Source organism: Haemaphysalis longicornis, unplaced genomic scaffold (genome assembly GCF_048455015.1).
Source record: "Haemaphysalis longicornis isolate Haplotype H1 unplaced genomic scaffold, Haemaphysalis longicornis Haplotype H1 scaffold_3, whole genome shotgun sequence".
NCBI classification, from domain to species: domain Eukaryota; kingdom Metazoa; phylum Arthropoda; class Arachnida; order Ixodida; family Ixodidae; genus Haemaphysalis; species Haemaphysalis longicornis.
In genome coordinates this window covers 35036099-35055509 of record NW_027526335.1, presented here as the reverse complement: position 1 = coordinate 35055509, position 19411 = coordinate 35036099, and the positions used below count along the sequence as shown (strand labels likewise).

General features: G+C 48.7%; 1 protein-coding gene across 1 annotated transcript; it reads left to right on the top strand.

Moving 5' to 3' along the window:
• The first annotated feature begins 411 nt into the window (after positions 1–411).
• Positions 412–16580, top strand: Ubc6 (ubiquitin conjugating enzyme 6). The gene is made up of 5 exons (XM_077702872.1): positions 412–596; positions 1504–1584; positions 6641–6756; positions 10868–10956; positions 14798–16580. Exons 1-5 carry the CDS (start codon positions 553–555, stop codon positions 14963–14965), a joined length of 498 nt encoding a protein of 165 aa, XP_077558998.1. The 5' UTR covers positions 412–552; the 3' UTR covers positions 14966–16580.
• Positions 16581–19411: the final 2831 nt, after the last annotated feature.

The window sequence follows — 19411 nt, the reverse complement described above, 5'->3', positions numbered from 1 at the left end:
TTTTCTTTTTCCTTGTTCTTCTCTCTCTCTCTCTCTCTTTTTTTTTTTTTTTTTTTTTTTTTGCGTGGGCAAATTTTGAATGGGCAAAGGGTGGTCAGTGGTGCAAGAAAGAAGAATGGGATTGCTTGGGTGGGGTGTGGTGTGAAAGAATTTCAGAGCGCAAAAAATTAACGCAGCATTTATATCTCCACGGCCCGCATCGAGCGCCTAACCCTGGTTTGGGACAGTTGGTTGGGGCGGCTGATTTCTTCACTACGGTAACACCGCAGCAACGAACTCGCAGGCGATCGCAAAAATAGACGGCCGCACGGATTTCGAAACTGCTGGATCACAGCTCTACCCCCAGGTGGCGTGTCTACTTATTTTTGTGCGTGTATGTGCATCGCTGTGCGTGCGTGTGTATGTCGTGACGTCACCGACCGTCATTTCTTTGGGTTCCCGGATGAAGACGTCACGCAGCTGCTCGGTAGAATAACAAGATTTTTTCTTTGGAAACAACTAGATGCTAAACGATTTCCTTGTTTAAAAACTAAGCTAATTAGGTATTTCAATATGTCAACACCAGCCAGGCGAAGACTCATGAGGGATTTTAAAAGGTAAGTGCTTGAATTTGTGCTCCCAAACTGTCGGTGGTGCTGGGCTTTGGTCCACTCGGTTGGGATGCTCAGTAGCGCTTTAGCTGAATTAGTACGTGTGGCCTGCGTGTTCAACCTTTTTTTGTCACACTCACAAACGCTACGTTTAAAACAAATTTTTGTATCCTTCGAGCTTTGTACATGAAACTCTTCGTCGTGCGTCAAGATCGTAAACTGCTCGTGTGCAATTCACTTCAGCTACTCTGCGTGTAAACTCACCTGGGCGTGATTTCCTACGATTTTTTGTGTTGGAAGTTAGGTTTCTTCTGTTGTTTAGTGCAGCAGTCATCTCACACTAGACCTCTAAGCGCTACCCGCAGTGCACGGTGAGGCGCGTTTGGGAGCGTCAGCTGTTGCATCAGTCTTCATTTTCGACGAGCGTCTAGGCCTAGTAACTGTTCCGAGGTTGGCTGACCTTGAGTGGTCAGCGGATTTGCTGTCGCCAAAATAGTTAGTGCAACTGTATACTCGTGTCCGGGGTCCACAGACACCATGCGCACTTGGCCAACCCAGTGGACGCTCTTGTAGTCGCACACTGTAACGAGGAACTGCGCAGTCACGGGGCGCTTCCCAGAGCATTCAGCGAAACGCGAGTTTCTTTTCGTTGAAGAAACAAAAATTAGCGGGGGTAGGAGTGTATGGGGACCACAGTCAAAGGCGATTAGTGAGGGTAATGACTTGTTTAAGCGTATTATCGACCGTCTCGTTCTTCAAACGCGTGGTTTCTCACTCGTGAAGAATGCACTGGGACGAAGTTATAGGGCTCCTGCGTAGTGTGACGAAAGCGCGTCTGATTGCATGCTTCTCTGGTGGCATGCCGTGGAGCTTGGCGTCATTCTGTTCCAGCTAAAGCACGCTTTTACTGCAGGTTACAAGAAGACCCGCCAGCAGGTGTGAGCGGCGCCCCTACCGACAATAACATCATGATCTGGAATGCAGTTATATTCGGGTAAGGGAGCCAGCACAAACGCATCTTATACGTAACCTTTTTCCTGAATCGGGTTCAAGTGTGAAACTATCATTCCTAGCAACCTCTTGTAAACTGCGCGATTGTTTTTGTATTTTTAGTTGGACAAGGAAATTTGGGCACATACGGCAATGTGCCAGTCTAGTCAGAACAGTAAAAATCCATGCTTGTTAACGTGAACACCCGCTAGCCAACTGCTGTTCGAAGGTGCCATGAAGACCGAATTTCTTTAATTTGAAAGTACCAACCATTAGTCACACACTCAACTTAGTTCCAGTCTTAAAAGGTGTATCTAATGAAAAAAATGCAAAAGAAAAAGGTCACATTCAAGAACTTTCAGATCTCGTGCTGCACAACATCAACAGGGTTTTAAAGAGACAATAGCCAAAACAGGGTTAAATGTGCAGTGAAATGCTTTTTGACACTAAACATGGGAGGGTGTGCTGCTCCATACATCCAGAGTGCTTTAACGACAGGCTGGCCTCTGTCACAGTTCATACGTTTAGAGGATCCACTTATTCTTATGTAACGTTTATGAAAAACCAAACGTATGCTTCAACTCCCCATTTCAGTTACTGCTTCTCCGGTGCTAAGCACCTTAGAGTTAGGTTTTTTTTTTTTAGAGAAATGTACAAAATTTTGGCAACTTCTGCTTAAAACCATGCAATTGTTTCTGTATAACGTAGCAAGTATGTAACTTTGCAGACAGGTTCTCTTATCTGAAAACACGCACAATTACGATGAATAAAGAAATTGCCTCACAATTTTCCCTGGCGAGATTGTCAGTGAGCTGCCCCTTCAAATGCTAGTGAGTGTCTGTCGGCATTGCAAGCAGTTTGAAGCTGTGAAAACACTAGAATTAGATAAATGCTCGTGATGCTGTCTTTCATAACTGGCAAAGTTTCACTCTTTTCGCCTGCTGGTAAAAAATAGTTTAAAATCAAAGTCGAAGTTTATTTCAATGACAAAGCATAGAAATCGGTAGACAGCAGTGGGATGCCCAATAAAAAAAGCTAAAATTAACAGTGTAAAAGCAGCAGATAAAGCAAACAGCAGCGAGCAAGAGAGAAAGTAGATACAAATAACAAAGGCGCCAATATTGGTTTACTCTAAACTAGATATTCGTACTTGTTATTGGAAGCGATAGAATAGCAGCAGCACAAGGTAGAACAACCCAGGAGAAACACAAAAATATAACTACAAGCCAATGTATCTGTGATACTTTTAGCTATTTATGCTGAGTATGCTTTATGCTTTACTTATGCTTTACCCGTGTTTTAAAGCTTGGTATAGACGATTTTACCGTGAGAGGAACAAAAGCAAGTTGCAGCGAAGCAAAGGGGTTTTTATTGCCATGATTGGTGCGACAGTTGGCAATTCATTACTAGCTGCAAACCTAATGAAATTTTTAATCCGTGTGAGAGTTCAAGATTTATAAAATTTTGGGAACTGTGAGGTAGAGGTAACTTAAGAAAAGAACTCTAAATCATAGTGAAATAATTTATTTACAGGTATTATTCTCACCTAGCTGGGCTGGAGGTGAAAAACAATGTGAACTACATGAGATATTGCAATCGATTGACCTTGAATGGGTTTGTGTGGAACTAATGAGTAAACGTTACCTCAAGCGGCAGTACCATAGCATAATGTGGCTGTGAACCACGCGAAATGCAGTGGTAATAATTGACGATCAGTAAAAACAGTTGGGGGAGAGAAAAAAAAAGGTGTATGTAAGAATTGTGGGGTTGTAATGGGGGAGAAGTGGCGGATATGCAGGCGTGACACGTGAAACAACATACTACGGGATACAATATATTAGTACAGAGAAGGTTTGCAGAGTGCCTGTGACTTTGCAGATGGAGACAAAGGGAAGTCCTGGTAGCGGTTATTGGGGGGGAAAGACTGATGGCCACAGGCGAACACTATGCTGCGGGAAATCCTGGTTCAAACGAGGCTATATGCCTTAGTTGATGGAGGCGAAAACAAAAATGCCCATATGCTGAGGCCACGGCGCACATAAATTAATTCGCTGCTGTTGACTATCACTGCCTCATTGCCCAAGTTGAACTTTCTCCTTGAAGGGGTCCTGAAATACCCTGTGCTGACACATCGACGTACGTAGAACCAAATAAAGCAATGTATTAGCAATCACCTCCTTTAATATTTTGTCAAAGCGATGTGTATTAGCGAAGAATTGTAAATAAAAAAAACGCGCACTGTTGCCATGTCGCGTTTCCTTCTCTTTTCACCATACTCGTTGCTGTCAATGGCACGCGAGCCTTCCATGATGCTTCGCTCCTCAGAGGTGACGTCTTGAACCATTTCTGGTTTTGCACTCGCTGACTGCAGGTTGCGGTGGTCACTATCGTTGGCACACCAAAAAAAAAAAACAGTTTAAAGCGGTGGAGAACTCGGGGTCATAAATGTGCCGATTTAAGGATGCTTTATCAGCGGCCCAGGGAGGAGCATACGTGTCTTGTTCTCTTTCACAAAGCGCGCGCACTGGTTATCACATATCGCCCCGCCAGTGCAGTCTTCCGGTGTTGCAGTAATTTGTGCCAGTGGCATGCCATAAAGTCATGTTAAAGCAGCGGAGAACCCATGCACGAAACGCGCCGGTTTGGACCACTTTATCACACCAGTGGGAATGGGGGCTGTCGGTTTGTGTGGCAGGGGGAGCACTTGCTGGGGGAAGTAGCATGCCGTCTGCAAGTGTCCTTTGGGGATGCTGTCCTGGTTGGAGCCACATTTTTCCAATATCTGGCAGCGCAGTGGCTGCAGCTGGTAGCACTTATTGCGACTTAACATGCCGTGAGCAAAACGTAAATGTCGGAAAAGAAAAGGTGCGCACTGATCAGTGCAACAAAGGTGAGTGATTACACAGTGGCACTTTAAAGGGGCCCTGAAAGGCATTTTGAGCACACTAAATGAAGTAGCGCAATCGTTAGATTGGGTCGTCAAGGTCATCTGGGCCAGGTATTACTCTTTTACGAGCAGCGGAAAGCTCACACCTTTGTTGCAAAGTTTGTCGCTTTTTTCTCACCCTTTCCTTCGTGTTTTTGGACGCCGCCATCTTCACATGTCTACATCATCGATTCCCCGATGTTCGTCATGAGCTAGACATCCTGCTATTGGGCGGCTTTTTCACGCACTTCCGGCAAAGAGATGAGTCGTCTGCTCAGCGTCGACTCGCCGGCTGATCTGCCAGCGTAGTGCCGGAGTGCTTGGACATTTTACTACAAACCAAACAAGTGTAAACAAACGCTTAACCGTTCGTATTGAATGCAACACGGCCATAACACGACATGGATATTCTCTTACCGGAGTACGTTCCATAAAGAAAGCGTTGAAGCCCGGTGGCACTTCTTTCGTGCAATCGCAGAGAACGCCCTGAGCCGAATGCCCGGGTTTGACGGATACATTTTTTTCCACTTCAAAACAATCCAGAGATGCGTTTCGAACGAACACAACGTCACAACATGCGTTGCAAGTCTGAACCGCGATTGACAGACGATGGGTTGCCTCCTCCTGCCCGTCGTAAATTCGGCACTCACCTCGCGCGCGGTTGGCGGGGACGAACAGCAAGTCACTTAACTCTGGCGCGCAAGCCGAGATGGCTTTTAGCCACGCACACTGCACATACCCCATGCGAGGTTGAGTCGTACGTCGCTCGAGAAAGATAATCCAGACCATGGGAAGCACTATCCACCCGCAGAAGCACAACGTCGCATTTCATTGCGAAACAAAGGCGTCCACAACACACACACCATCGCCTCCTGTAATGCCAAACGCATCTCACACTTCCTAATGAGAGTGAGTGGTACGACTGCAGTGCCCACATGTCGCGAGGTGGGGCCCCGAGCTGAACCGGGATCACGCAAGCGTAACTGACCTCTGGGGCGGTTTGTGCCTTGTTGCCAAGGCAACCGATGTTTGAGAGCGTCAAAGAAAGGCGATCGCTCCAGCGCTAGAAAGCTCAGAGCCGCGCCGGAGCATGTTTTGCCAACGTTGCCGCTCTCCACCACGCGTCGCCCCAAGCTGAACTGGTCACATGATTGAAGCGTTTTGCGCACGGGTTCTGTAACGGTGTAAAATGTCTTTTTCACATGGCGCCGGCAGGAATTACCACCACCGCAAAATAAGACCCGGCACCAGCGGGGCCACATCTGATACGGCGCTTTTTGGATAAACAGTGCGCGGTGCATGAAAGGGACCGAGCGCACGATCCACCCCGAGCGGCTGCGAGTGCGAGTTCGCCGCCGATTAAAAGTCACGTGCTGCACTGCAGCAACGCACACCGCGAAAGGGCAAGGCCAGGCCACCGCACATGTGCACATGCGGTCAGATTTTTCGTTCGCTTATCCATCGTTGAGCGGAGTGCGGAATTCATGGTGTCAACAAAACTTGCCCGTAGCAGACGGCAGTCGGAGGAGCGTAATGCGGAAGTACGTCACCGCTGACTAGCGCAGCATCATGGGAGGCAGTGCTCGCGCGCGGTCAACAGTTGAAAAGAGGAGGAAACGCGGCGCGACGATAATGCGCGGTTTTTGATTTACGATTTCTCAGCTAATACTCATCGCTTTAACAAAATTCTTGCGGGAGGAGATTGCTAATACATTGTCTTATTTGGTTACATGTACATCCATGCATCGGCGGAAGGTATTTCAGGACCCTTTTAATGGTGCAAAAGGCGGTGACCGTCGTCCTTGCGCCTTGCACACGCCATTTACTTGGCTGCTGTGCTGTGAAGTAACAGGACAGTGTCGTGTTGCCCCTTAGCGTGAGCAGTGGGCTGGGCTGGGCAATCGGTGTGCGTCATGCAAGCGACTGTCATATGGGCCAATCTGCCCGAGGGAACATATGGGTGGGTTTTTGATGGCAAAAAAGACTTTGCTGTAGAAATGTGCATCCTCCAACACGTGTGTCACCGTGGGAAGCTGAGGGCAAGAGTCGACAGCTCGGAGTGTGAGCGGCGCTAAGTTGGTGGGGGTGCTTGGGTGTGCCAGTGCCCACGAGTTTGTGCCCCTTGCTGTTCCAGGCCCCACGACACGCCCTTTGAAGATGGCACGTTCAAGCTGACCCTCGAGTTCACAGAAGAGTATCCCAACAAGCCCCCCACAGTGCGGTTTGTCTCCAAAATGTTTCATCCCAATGGTAAGGAGCCTGTGGCCGACCAGGCTGTTGCCATGGCCGGTCCTGCAAAAGACGTGTTTGTGTTGATGTACCCTTGAGAGGGGAGGGGGGGGGGGAGTTTTAAGGCAATAGCCCCGGGTGGCCCATTCTGCAAAAGGCTGCCATTCCTGTAGCTGTAGCAGTACAGTCAAACACGGATATATTGAACTCCAGGGGGATCACGAAATACTTCGATATATCGATCATTTGAAATATAAAATATGCCCACGCTTATCTCAAATTTCTGCACAACTGCAAGTTCGCGACAAGTGGTTGTTACCGATTCGTTCTTCACAGCATGAAAAATTCTAACAGCAGCGCCTCGACCACCGCACTTTAATGTGGAACAAAGTCTGTCACATTTGCTTGTTTCTTCTTCTGCGTCATAAGGTTCACCGCATTGTCCTCAAGCTTACGAACACCTTCCAATGCCAAATGAGAAAATCCGGCGCGTGCACTGTGCCACGAAAGTGGGGCATCTAAACACAGATGCAAGCTTGGCTGCAGCCAGTGGTTGGGAACATCATCAGGGCCGCTAGCAGGGTCCGGTTGTTTGGCAATGGTGATGTTCGCCACAGCGTGCACATCGTCATCAACACTTACAAACTCATTTGCCGTTGTGTCATTTGGAATGCTGACAGCTCTCTAAATTCACTCTCGAGGCACTCGGTGTCCTCATCTTCGGTGTCCGAACACCTCTTGGCAGGAGCTCGCAGCAAAGCCGCTTTGGACAGGCCGGGCCATAGCCGTGCTGCCTGCGCATTTACGTGAGGTGTGGTGCACAGTATCGGGCTAAAGAAATGCTGCGGGAAATTTCAAATCCTATTCACCTGACACCTTTTCACCATTGAATAATGTTCGCTTTCATTGCTAAATCTAAGTTATTCCTTTTTTTGTTTTGTTTTGTTTTGTGTCCATGGCTCCAAAATGCGGGCCACGAACAAAATAAACACGCACCACGCCGCATCGGTTCTCCTCACCGAGACACCTGTGGTAATAGCTCAAGCTCGGTGAAAGAAAGGCCAGTAGCCGAGTGCTTCTGGTTGGTTTTCCTCCTCCTTTATTTCCTTTCGCACCCAATCCCTGCCCGAATTCTCACTACCATGTGGCTGCTTCCCATGCTAGCGTGCAAGCTGTAGGTGTTGAAAGCCATAGAAGCGTTGCTACGCCCGCCTAATCTTAACCGAGCGGGGCAGCGCCCGTGAGAAGTCATCATCATCGCATCTATCCCATCAGGAGAAGCACACCTGCGAGGGCACTTGCACCGCAGCATTTGATACATCAAATGGCATGGCACCATGATCGAGAGTTCGATGTGTGCATACAGCAGTGCTATACTTTTGCATTGGAATTCCAAGGGGATGTTCAGACTGTTCGATATAGACAATAATTCGATGTATCCGTGTTCGACTGTAGTACAGTCTAACTCGGATATATCAAACACGCTTTTATCGAATTATTGTCATAATCGAACAGTCTGAACATCCCCTTGGAAATCCCGTCCAAAAGCATACCGCCGTTGTACGCGTGTATTGAGCTCCCGATCACGACGCATTCGATATATCGAATGTTGCACCGCACGTTACTGCTTGTCGCGACTTTGAAGAGCTCTGGGATGTGTGGAGCTTTCAGATAAGCTTTAGATGGGCATATTGTATATTTCGATATATGGGTGTTCGACTGTAGTAGTAGCAGCATGGTCAAGAAAATGGCCACCACTGTAAAGAATACAGGCAATCCAATGGGACTTGAACCTGGGTCTGCACAGTGGCAGCCAAATGCCCTACCACTGCTATCTCTCTGTACACTGCCAGTGGTGGAACTAAAGTTTGTGGGAAACCCGGAGTCCTGGCGCGTTCCCCATTCCTCGCCGCCTGCAGCCGAGGCGAGGGGGGAAGACTCCTTCTCCCCCCTCGGCAGATGCGTCGCTCCTGCCGCGGCGCAGGCGTGTCGCTCCGTGGTGGAGTTCAGCCGAGCTAGCCTTGCGGCCGGAACCCTGGTCCCCCACAAGTTGACATTTCCTCCTTTGGGTGTTGGCCAGGAATTGGGAGTTCGGAGGGGTTAATGTGCCTGCTTCACAAAACTACAAATTGGAAACAGGTGTGCTTTAGAATAAATAGTTCGTGCCAAGTGACACCTGGACTTGGTGGCACGGGAGGAGGTCACATTCCCGTCTGGTTGCTCGAGTAATTCAATCTGCAAAACGAAACCCGCTGCAGCAAAAAGGAAGCCAGTGTAAGTAGTTCGCCCCCCCCCCCCCCCCCCCTTCCCCCCCCCCCCCCAAAAAAAAAAAAAAGAAATGAAAGCGGAGAAAGAGACAAGTACGGTGCAACAGTACAGAAGTTGCAAATAGTTAACACTGCGAGGCTTTCTCCTTCAAATCGTGTAAGCAGAATGGACTTTTTCCCATTAGGAGCCTTCACATGCGTGCACTGCCAATCAGCAATTTTGGCAGGCACCTCAGGCAATCTAAGTAAACAGGTGCACTCTCTGTGAGATCGTACCCGCGTACACGCACAAAGCTTACAGACGAAAAGGGCAAACGCGGCTGAGGCTGTCCATGCTGCAACCACATGCGCATGGCTACCTTTGAGGAAGTAACAAAGGCAAAAAAAGGAAAGAAAAGGGCACTTTGCCTACTGCAGATGCATCGTTTTTGTGGCCGGAAGTTCGTCGGGGGCTGTGCCTGTCCGGTGCTTTTAGTTTGGCATGGCAGCCGCTAGGCGCAACCAATCCTGGAGAAAGGTCCACTGAGTGCCCTGAGAAATTTCTACCTCTGTGTGCCAATAAAATTAGTATTGCTGTTATTGGGCCAAAGCAGTCTTTTTGATGAACCACGCTTACATTTTGTCTTCATGGTCCCTTTAACTGCATTTTAGTTGAATTCCTGAAGCTCGTTGAGCTCGTGAACAACTGGTCATTTACAGTGTGATGCCTAGCTCAAAAGAAAAGTTTGTGCTTGCACACATCCATCGGGAAGCACCATTGTACTAACCATCATGAGGATCGGCATGGTGCTTACGAGGAGCATTCATTCCAGCCTTCGCTGAGATGGAGAAGGGGAGAGGGTGTAGAGTTTCATACTCATTCATACTAGAGGGAAATCTGGCTCCACTTTGACTGTCTAAGGGAGCCGTGCTTCGGCGAGCGGTCCGTCATGTACCGGGCAGGCACGTTCCACTTGTCCTTAGCGTGGCTCATGAACAGGCTGAAAAGCTGGCTCTGGCTGCAAAAAGCAACAATATTACTGCAGAAGGTTCATCAAATTTGTTTTGTTATAAAATTAAACCTCCAGAAAGATTAATTTGTCCATAATTATGTAGGAGCGTCATGCACGATGAACAATAAAAATAATGTTACCCTTTTTTGTTGATTTTGGCTTCGAGACAAAAAAGAAGCCATATGGCTAGCTAAGACAAGTAAGTAGGTGAGGAGCGTCGCTAGCGGCAATGGCGCCGCCTATGGCGGCTCGCGACTGCAGCAACAGATTTCCCTCTGGTAGTATATATTAGTACGAAACTCTGTGAATGAGGGTTCATGTCGCTGGCCCTCATCAGCATCAGGAACGCGATAACCCTCTTTTAGGAGCACGCTGCTCCTCTACTGAAGAGGAACATCGTGTCCCCCTCTCCCCCTGGCTGCATTGAGGAGGGGCGCATGTGTACTTACGAATGCACCTGCCACCAGATTCTGTGCTTCCAGGTTTTGTCAAAGAGAAGAAAAGGAATGGCTGACCTGGAATTTTCATTGCGGTGTTTGTACGCACGTTTTTTTCCAAGAGGAGAGCGACGCCCGAACTCCCCACAAGAAGCACTGGAGCAGCAACTGGTGTCGTTCCCTGTTCTCCATTACAGGGGGCACAGCATGTCGCAAGACCTTCCCAATGACCCCCTCTGACAGGTGTTTTTAGATGCACATGCAAGACCACTTGCTGCATCCAGAGTTAGTCCAAGCAGGTTTTGTCATGCTTGCAAAGGCCGCATAACACCTTGCAAGCTAAATGGGTGGAGGGGCTGAGAATTGGTTGGCATTGTCTTTGCTGGCGTGACCGAGGTGGACTGATTTCTTTTTTTTTTCCCTTTTTTAATTTTAGTATACGCAGACGGGAGCATCTGTCTAGACATTCTTCAAAACCGGTGGAGCCCCACGTACGATGTGTCGGCCATCCTCACATCCATTCAGGTGAGCCCTCCCTGCACTCATCCAGTAAATTGCACGACAGCCAGCACCTTTGGTTGAATGCATTGATGGAAAGGCCTTTTCTCGCTAAAGCTTGTCACAGGGGTATTCCTGGCAGCATTGTCGTATAAAAGCATTCTCGTACAGAGGAAAAATGGAAGTGAAGAGTACAAGTAGGGGAAATATGTGAAATGGTAGCCTGATCGTGTTTGAGGCCCTACCTGGGTAGAGCGCAAAGAAAGCTCATGTCAAGATGTCCAGTAAGCATTTCTTGCAGCTGGTTGGTGTAAAGCTGTCTAAGGCTTGGATTTGGGTCAGCTAATTACAAGACTTTACAATGAAATGGCAAGGACAGGGACAAAGCACTTGTAGCAACCTCTACTTCGTCCCCCTCACTCTGCTCTTTCATCGGCATGCAATGTAAAACATGCATACACACTTGCACAGGGTGTACAAAATTGAATGAAAGAATTACTGAAGTGTAGGTTGAAATCAGTTGAGCAGAGAGGAAAATGCCATTCAGAACTGTTGCTGTCATGTTTTCTTGGAGTTGCTGGAATCGGGTACTGCGGCATGTGCTCCATTTCTCAAGCACCTCGTCTGGACTAGTTGTTGTTGCTCCTTCAGCTTGCAGTGGTGACATAGGCTGGTGGCTGACTTGTATTGCTCAAGGAATCGGGTCCAGGGAGCGAGCCAAGGGACTGTGCTGCAAGTTAGAGGCAAAAAAAGAAAGACCCAGCAACAAGTGTGCACATACCAGGGTCAGGTGAAAAAAGACAGCTCCTAACATTTGGGCAGCTCAAAACTGGAGAGAAGGATGAATGAGGCCGAATGGGGCCGCTCGTCCCCCTCTCCCAGCAATGCACAAGCCAAAAGTGGCGTCCTATGAGCCGCCAAACCGTGGTGTGTGCAGTTGCGGCTTCGCAGTGTGTAACGGTGGCAGTGTGTATAGGTTGCACAGACTGACACTGACGCGCTAGCCAGTTCTTGTTGGCATGCTGTCGCCACAAGCACAGACGGCTTGTGGGCAGTGGGCACACGCCAGAATCAGCACACCCTTGGCCTGGTGTGAACACGCTTTTTACGATACAGGCATGAGTGAGGCAAGCTCCGAATATGCGGGAAAAGCGCATGGCATTTGAGCGTCTGCGGTGATGCGGAGGGCGGTCATCCACTGCGTAGGCCTCGGCTAGTGATTGCTACGATGCCAAGTCCTGGGAGGCTTATCTCGGGCATATTACAGCCGACAACGTGGCATAAGCGTGGTACTACAATTACTGAGATATTGAGAATGCCCATCCAACGCTGCCGTCGGATGTCAAGCATGTTGTTTTACAGAACCGGAATCGAAACTTGTTTGAATACTAACCTTGAACATCGTCCAATCACGGTGCCACCTCCTCCCGACGTCACAGCCTTTAGTTGGTGCGGCCGCCACAGACCGCGCATGGTAGTTTTTCTTCTTTCCCGCTTTATAAAATAATTACCGACTTATCAACCGGATAAACGATGAAAAGTGTGGTAATTTGAGCCAGTCTACGCAGTGCAAGCAAAACCCGGAGCTTGACAAATTCACTTCAGTGTCCCTTTAAGGGGGCAGACTGGTCTTAGAGCTATTTTTTTTTTATTTACCAACCAATTTTAATGAAACTGCACTGCATTATAGAGTTTTTTGTGCTGATTTCAAATCTGCCATTGGATTTTTTGAAAGTTGATTATATTTTGAGTTAATTGATGACTAATTGCCATTATTTTCGGTCACAGTTACAAAATAACCACTCCATACAGAATGGAAATTACCACGTGGCTAGGCAGACAAATGACTCAAGAATACAACATAGGAAGAACTTTTTTGATTTAGCCATTTTTGGTCGTTTTACAACACAGTGAACTTCGCTTCTCCCGCGCTCCGCCAGAAATGGCTTGCAGGTGGTGCCAGTTGCACACAATAATAATTTTCCAAAGCCTCCATTTGAAAAATTTGTTTCCAACATTGTATTCTCCATACATTTTGGTATCAGAAGCAAAAAGAATTACAGTTGTACCTGCTCTGGGTGCCGAGATATCTGAGGACGAAACGCTAGCTTTGCATTGCAAGAAAAGTGCCGTTTCACCATCGAATTCTGCGTGAACTGAGCTGTAAAGTGCACTTTAAAATGCTATTATAATATAAAGACAACAAAATATGGTTCCTTTTGATGAGGAAATTTACAGACTGATAGAAAAATGGCCGTTAAGGCCGAAAATGCCATTTTTCAGAAAACGCTTTTTCTTTACCGTTTTTCGGCCCCAAAGACCCAACTGCCCCCTTAAGTGCAAGCTTTTACTGCGAGCACAACCTGTGGGGTATCCGTTTTGTACTGTGCATGCTGGGCTTTCAGCAGACTAGCATTGACACAACACAGGCTAGTGGGTGACGTTGCCACCGCTTGTCTGAGTTGGGATGGGATGATGTGCTTGGCACATGGCATTTAATTAAAACATGTGCGCTTCAGGGGTCGTTACACTCGAAGGAATCTGCGAAACACAGGGAAAGAAGTTGAGGGCCGTGCGCTCACGTTAGGCTTGCTGCTTCAGCAGGTACACATCTTACCCGTTGCGTCGAGAGAGAACATGCATTGCCAATCGCCTGTAATCAGTGCATTCACACTGCGTTTCTCGTAGAACCCTCCACGAGAAGCCCCTTAATCACTGCTGTTGCAGCTCACTGGTACCAGAGTGGGGGACAGTTCTCCTCACTTCAACCTTTCCCAATCACATTTACCATAACAGGAAATTCACCACTTTATAACACAGGCGCGCAGCACAAATCCTGACCACCAGGTTTACGTTGCTATGGTCTTGGGTTCTGGAGGATCTACAATCACGGCTGCGACAGTCAGAACACCTGACACCATTGTCGCCCTCACAGCCACCGTCGCCACAAAGCATACTATTACAGTCATCACTTGCTCACTACAGGCGAGACAAATATCTCTACGTGCACTCACTCTTCTACAACATGCCAAAACTCTACCAGCCATTCACATTGTTTGGTCGTGCCTGCCCCCTTAGAAATCGACCCGTGACATTTTACACCAGGTATTCCCGGCAGAGGTCAATGGAACAGTTCTTATATCCTCTGCCAGCCGCCCAATTTAGGAAACATATGCCAGGAATGCCTATTTTAACCCTCCCACCCTTCCCCAATTTATCCATCACTAAACACAGCAAGACTCGCGAATATGGTGCCGGGTTCAAACACGGACTTACTACTGCATGACAATTACTCCTCCCCCTCCTTAATTTGCATAAGCAGTAGGCACTCCTGAATTAAGAGTTGTACGGGGTCATTTAGTGCATTCTGTTATTCTCCAGTCTTGTGAAAGCCTACCATGCCTCTCAGTGTGCTGTTGAGTCGGCATATGTGCCAGCCCAACTCGCGACCGATTTGCTAACAATCTTTTGCTATGCATCTCGTTCAAATGGCCATCCTTGCTAAATTGGACCCTGCATTGGCACAAAATAATTTTTTTTGGCTTTTAATGTGAGGAAGCACATGCAGCAAAGTGAAGTGACCTTGCAACAGCTTCCTGGGAGGTTGAAATGGAGGTTGGTGTCAAGTTACCATGAAAATGTGCAGGTAACCCAAAAATCAGCCCCACAGGTTGTGGGTCAAACATTTGACCATTCATGCGTGCTCAGTAGCAGAAACCAAGTGCTTTGTGTCTTGCGTTTTACGTTGCTGCTTGGTGAGAGTGAAGGAAAAAATAAGCCGGCCATGCTCATGTAGGAGAGGGCTTGCCAGAAACCTGTGTCGTGTTAGTCTGCAGATTGTGCAAGGGGATGGTTGTTTGCCTTGCAGTCACTGCTGGATGAGCCCAACCCCAACAGCCCGGCCAACAGCTTGGCAGCACAGCTGTACCAAGAGAACCGGCGAGAGTACGAGAAGCGGGTGGCCGCCATTGTTGAGCAGAGCTGGCTCAACTTCAACGACGACGAGGGCAAGGAATCCAAGAAGGACGGCTCCTAGCTCGCCTTCTGCCGAGCACACACCACTGCTTGGACCCCCCGCCGCCCTCCCCCCTGCCGACGAGAGACACTGGCCCCTGTAGCCGCCGCAGAGAGAGCACCAGGTGGCAGATTAAAACAGACCACAGGAACAGACTTCCCGCTCCGCACGTGGTTTCTGAAGTGTGCCAGCAGGGCTGCTGCCGCCGCTGCTGGTGGGGGGCTCGCCCGCATCCTTTCCCCCCCCTCCCCCCCCCACCCCCCTCACTCGGTAGGCGTAGCATGGGAAGAAGGGACTCCCCTGTCCCGGTTCTAACGAGGCTAGCTTAAATTTGGCACACCAAGCGCAGAGGTCAGCACAGGTGTGGCTGCGACACAGCTGTAGGGATGTCCTTGCCACCAGCTCACATCTGGCTTCCTTCAGGGCAATTGACGCTGGCGGACAGACAACAGAGAGAGCTTGGCTTGGGTATCGCCAGTTGTGTGTCTCTGTGCCTGGCAGCTTTGAGGGTTTGTGAGTCGGTATTTGATGTAGCACCTGGCGCCTTCCATGCTAGTTATTAACACGGGCAGGGGGGCAGGTCTGGGGTCTTGTCTTTGTGACAACAGTACGGTGAATGTGGTCCTCTCTCTGTGAATAAGTGAAATGAGATTTTAAATGCGGTTGCTCGCACATTGAGTCCTGCAGTAGTGGGGATTATTGATGGCAGACTGGCGCGCAACTCCTGCACAGCTTGCAACAAGGGTCGAGACTAATGGCGTTGTCTCGTCTTTGTTTGGGGCCCCGACACACACATTTCTCGAGCTTGCACCCTGGACAATTGCGTGGTGTAGCGCAAGCGCTGTCTGTTCAGAAGGCACGCCACATTGCCGATCCCCACCATGTTTGCACTGTGTGCACTGGCACAAGTGTGGGAAACGTGTGTTAACCCAAGTGATTTATTGTTTGTTTCTTTTTTTTTTTTTTTCTGCATGTATGTTGCAATATGTTTCTAGTCTGTTTCTAAGGTGTGTGTGTGTGTGTGTGTAGACAAAACTGTCAGGCTCCTGCTGCACTGTCTTGGTTTCTTCTAAACTGTGAAGTCTTTTGCCTGCTAGGCATAGTTGTCATAGTACTGCCTGGAGAAAAGACTTGCATGCTTGTGCTGGTAAATGCAGAGCACCATCCGGAAGACCGACTCTGATCATGTGTCAGCTGCTTCAGGTTCGGGGTGTTTAGAGCCTCGCGAGTTGTTGAACACGAGGAAAAAAGAAAAAAAAAAAAAACAGCTTGACCGTACTTTGAGCGTATGATGTGTGGTTGAAACTCTTCTCTGAGCCCGGTTGACAAAATGTGCGATTGTCGACACTGGCCAGCTATCGGTTGGGGCTTGCTCTGCCACGCCTGCTGTGCTGTGTGTCTGTCGCAGCCTCTTAACACTTGCCAGGCCCTGCCAGCTTGCGCTACTACTACGGTTTCAGTGCCCCAGGATGTCCCCACTGTACTGCAAAGCGAGCAACGTGTAATATAGCTGGCCAAGCCTTGTGTAGCCCTCTGGGAGCGAGATTGCGCCCAGCGTGGCTCCCCCCTCCCGTGCAGACCTGGAAGCGATGCGGTTGGGGCGACTGAAGTGACAAATAAAACCCTGCTACTGGCACCCGTCTCGCATCTGCCATTTCTGTGCCTGCCATGCAGTTTGGGCCGTACCACTAGCGGTGCACAGCCTGATCAGGCAGGCAGCAAAGAAATGCTGCAAGGAACTGCTCTTGTAGATATGTGGGAATTGCTTAGCTCAAGGTCTCCAGCCTGTGAGGCGCAACCGCATGAGAATTTTTGGTCAGTGACTCGAGGGACAATTCCAGTCACAGGCTTGTAGGAATCCTGGGGGAACCCCATTTCGATTAAGAACTACCAAGCCGTACTAGCCATGTAGTGGTGTTCCAAGACCCTGGCGCAGTAGACTGACACCACGCCTTGTAACCGAGTGGCTTTATTGCCACAGAAGTAAAGGTTTGCAAACAGTGCCACAGCTGTCGCTCACTGCACAGGCAAGGCGTCCGCTCGTTCACGAAGTATTTCGGGACTAAAAGCATGCATTGTCAAAAAAAGAAAAAGGTCCACTGCGCGCCAGCCTTGATTGTTTCGTGTTTCGTTTGGGACTGGTGCTTGTTGCAAATAGCAGTGCTAAATTCGTTTTATAGCTATAGTTATTTTGGCTAAACAGTAACAACCTAAACCTTGTTTTGAGAGGTGACTAGTGGCAAGCTAAAACTTCATGGCAACATTTTGGCCCTTGTCAGCACCTGTTGCAAAACATCCCCTTTTACAAAACGCCGCGAGCACGAGGTCGCGGGTTCGATTCCCGGCCGCGGCGGCCGTTTTTCTGATGGAGGCGAAAAGCAAAAACGCCCGTGTGTACGAGATTTCGGCGCACGTTAAAGATCCCCAGGTGGTCAAAATTAATCCGGAGCCCTCCACTACGGCGCGCCTCATCGCCTGCGTTGCGTCGGCGCGTTAAACCCCCACAATCAATCAATGTACAAAACGCCGCGGGTTCACTGTTTATGCAGAGTTTAGGTATAGTCCAGTTTAGTTTTAAGTGGATCAGCAAGCAACTGTTTTGCAAATAAAATTACGGGGTATACTTAAAACAGGCTAAGAATGTAAAGGCTATGGGGATTGCGGCTATAAAGAAGCTGTAATACTAAGCTAGCAAGCTGGAGCAACAGAACCTAAACCTCAATCCACTTAGCTGTGTACCGAGGACACCGTTAAGAGTTTGACACACCAGAAGCTGTCGAAGGGGCCACAAAGACAAAACGCGTTTGAATCATTAAAAAATGCATCCCAATACACCCTGTGAAGGTGCTTGGAAAGCAAAGCTGTACACGACGCCCACGATTACAAATGTGCGTCACTTGATTTGACACGCGTGGCTCTACAAAAAGTTAAAACAGAAACAAGTGAAATGCACTTAACCACACCCATTATTACTTCAAAGAGATATTCTTTGCTAAGCTTAAATCGATGCATGATTTATGAATGGTGGTTGGTTGTGTTGTATTGGTGAAACACGAGTGGAAACTAAAATTAAAGGAAGCTTAAACCCGGTGTTAGGCGATCTCGCTTCTCCGTCTCTGCCGCCGATCTCGTCGCCTCGGTCGGCAGCGGCAAAGATGGAGAAGTGAGATGCAATGTGTTGGTGTGAGCTTCCTTTAATTTTGATAACTCTAGCATATGCGCAAGGTGTGCACACGGCCGCTACACATGCCGTGGGTGGAACGCACTGCGGCACGAGAGGTCGCGTGATGCTATCGCGTGGCATTCAGCGAGAACGCAGGGGGTAATCCCGCAGATGTGCTCGGTGAGTGCACCATCTCTCTTCCCGTCTCCACGTGGGCTCTTAGCACAAACAGTAAGACAACGGGCTCTTGTTCCGTTTCTCTATTCGTTCCAGGTTCAATGCCCGGCGGGGCCAGTGACTTCTTTTATTTGTTCGCGGGAGTTTTCTGTTGTCACCAATGGTCGCGACAGAACTCTTATGGGTAGAGGTAAAAAGCTTCGCTCTAAAAGACTTCTTCGTTCCGCTGACAATGCCTATATTGTTGCAAACTTCAAACAAATAATCGAAATATTTTAGCATCATAGCAGGGACTTCCCACTCGCTTTCCAGCGATTTTTCAGTGACGTCGCGGAATCAGCAGAAGGCTGTCGACCAAATTGCCACCGCCAAGTAACATGACTGTACGATTGTAGTGGGAGCCCCTAGTTTTATCGCATCAATTGAACGCTGAAGTGCAGTAAACACACTGATAACTGTTTTCAGTTCTGGTCTATTTGTCGTCACACTATGCTAAAGTACTCTATGGTGCAAGGTTGGTTTCATACCGCGAACTCATTAAGCCGTTCGTGGGTGCAGACTGTCCGTCCGGTAATGATGGCTTGCCTCTCTCGAGGTCAAGGAAAAAAGCTCCTGGTCTGACCCGTGCAGTTCCAGGCCTTCGCAGAAGAAGCATCAAGGAGTTGTAGTTCTGTATTGATGAAGGGACGGTCATGCGGCCGAAAATGGATACAGGGAAGGGAGGAGTGTCCCAGATGTGTGCATGGAGTTCCCTTCAAACAGTAGAGGCCAGGATAAGGTGAAGATATAGCTCATAAAAGTATTTTCAAGACTGGGGTAGACCCCAGGCTACACTAATGTTGGAGACCAGTCTCTACGATGAATAACTGAAGAGCAGCGAAGAAATTGGGGTCTTTTATGGAGGGTTATCTAGAGAGGCATATATAGCACGGTGAGGATAGGGCAGTACAATGAAACCATGCAGCAGCACCGGGAGATAAGGTGGTCAAGGGTGGCGATTACACGGTTATCCTGCAGTGGGACATTAAGGAGGTGGTATCCCGCTGGGGTGGTGTGAAGGGGCTCCTTGAACTTTAGCTTCCGCAAAGCAAGGCATCGGCAGTGCCAGAGTCAGTACGTAGCCGGGT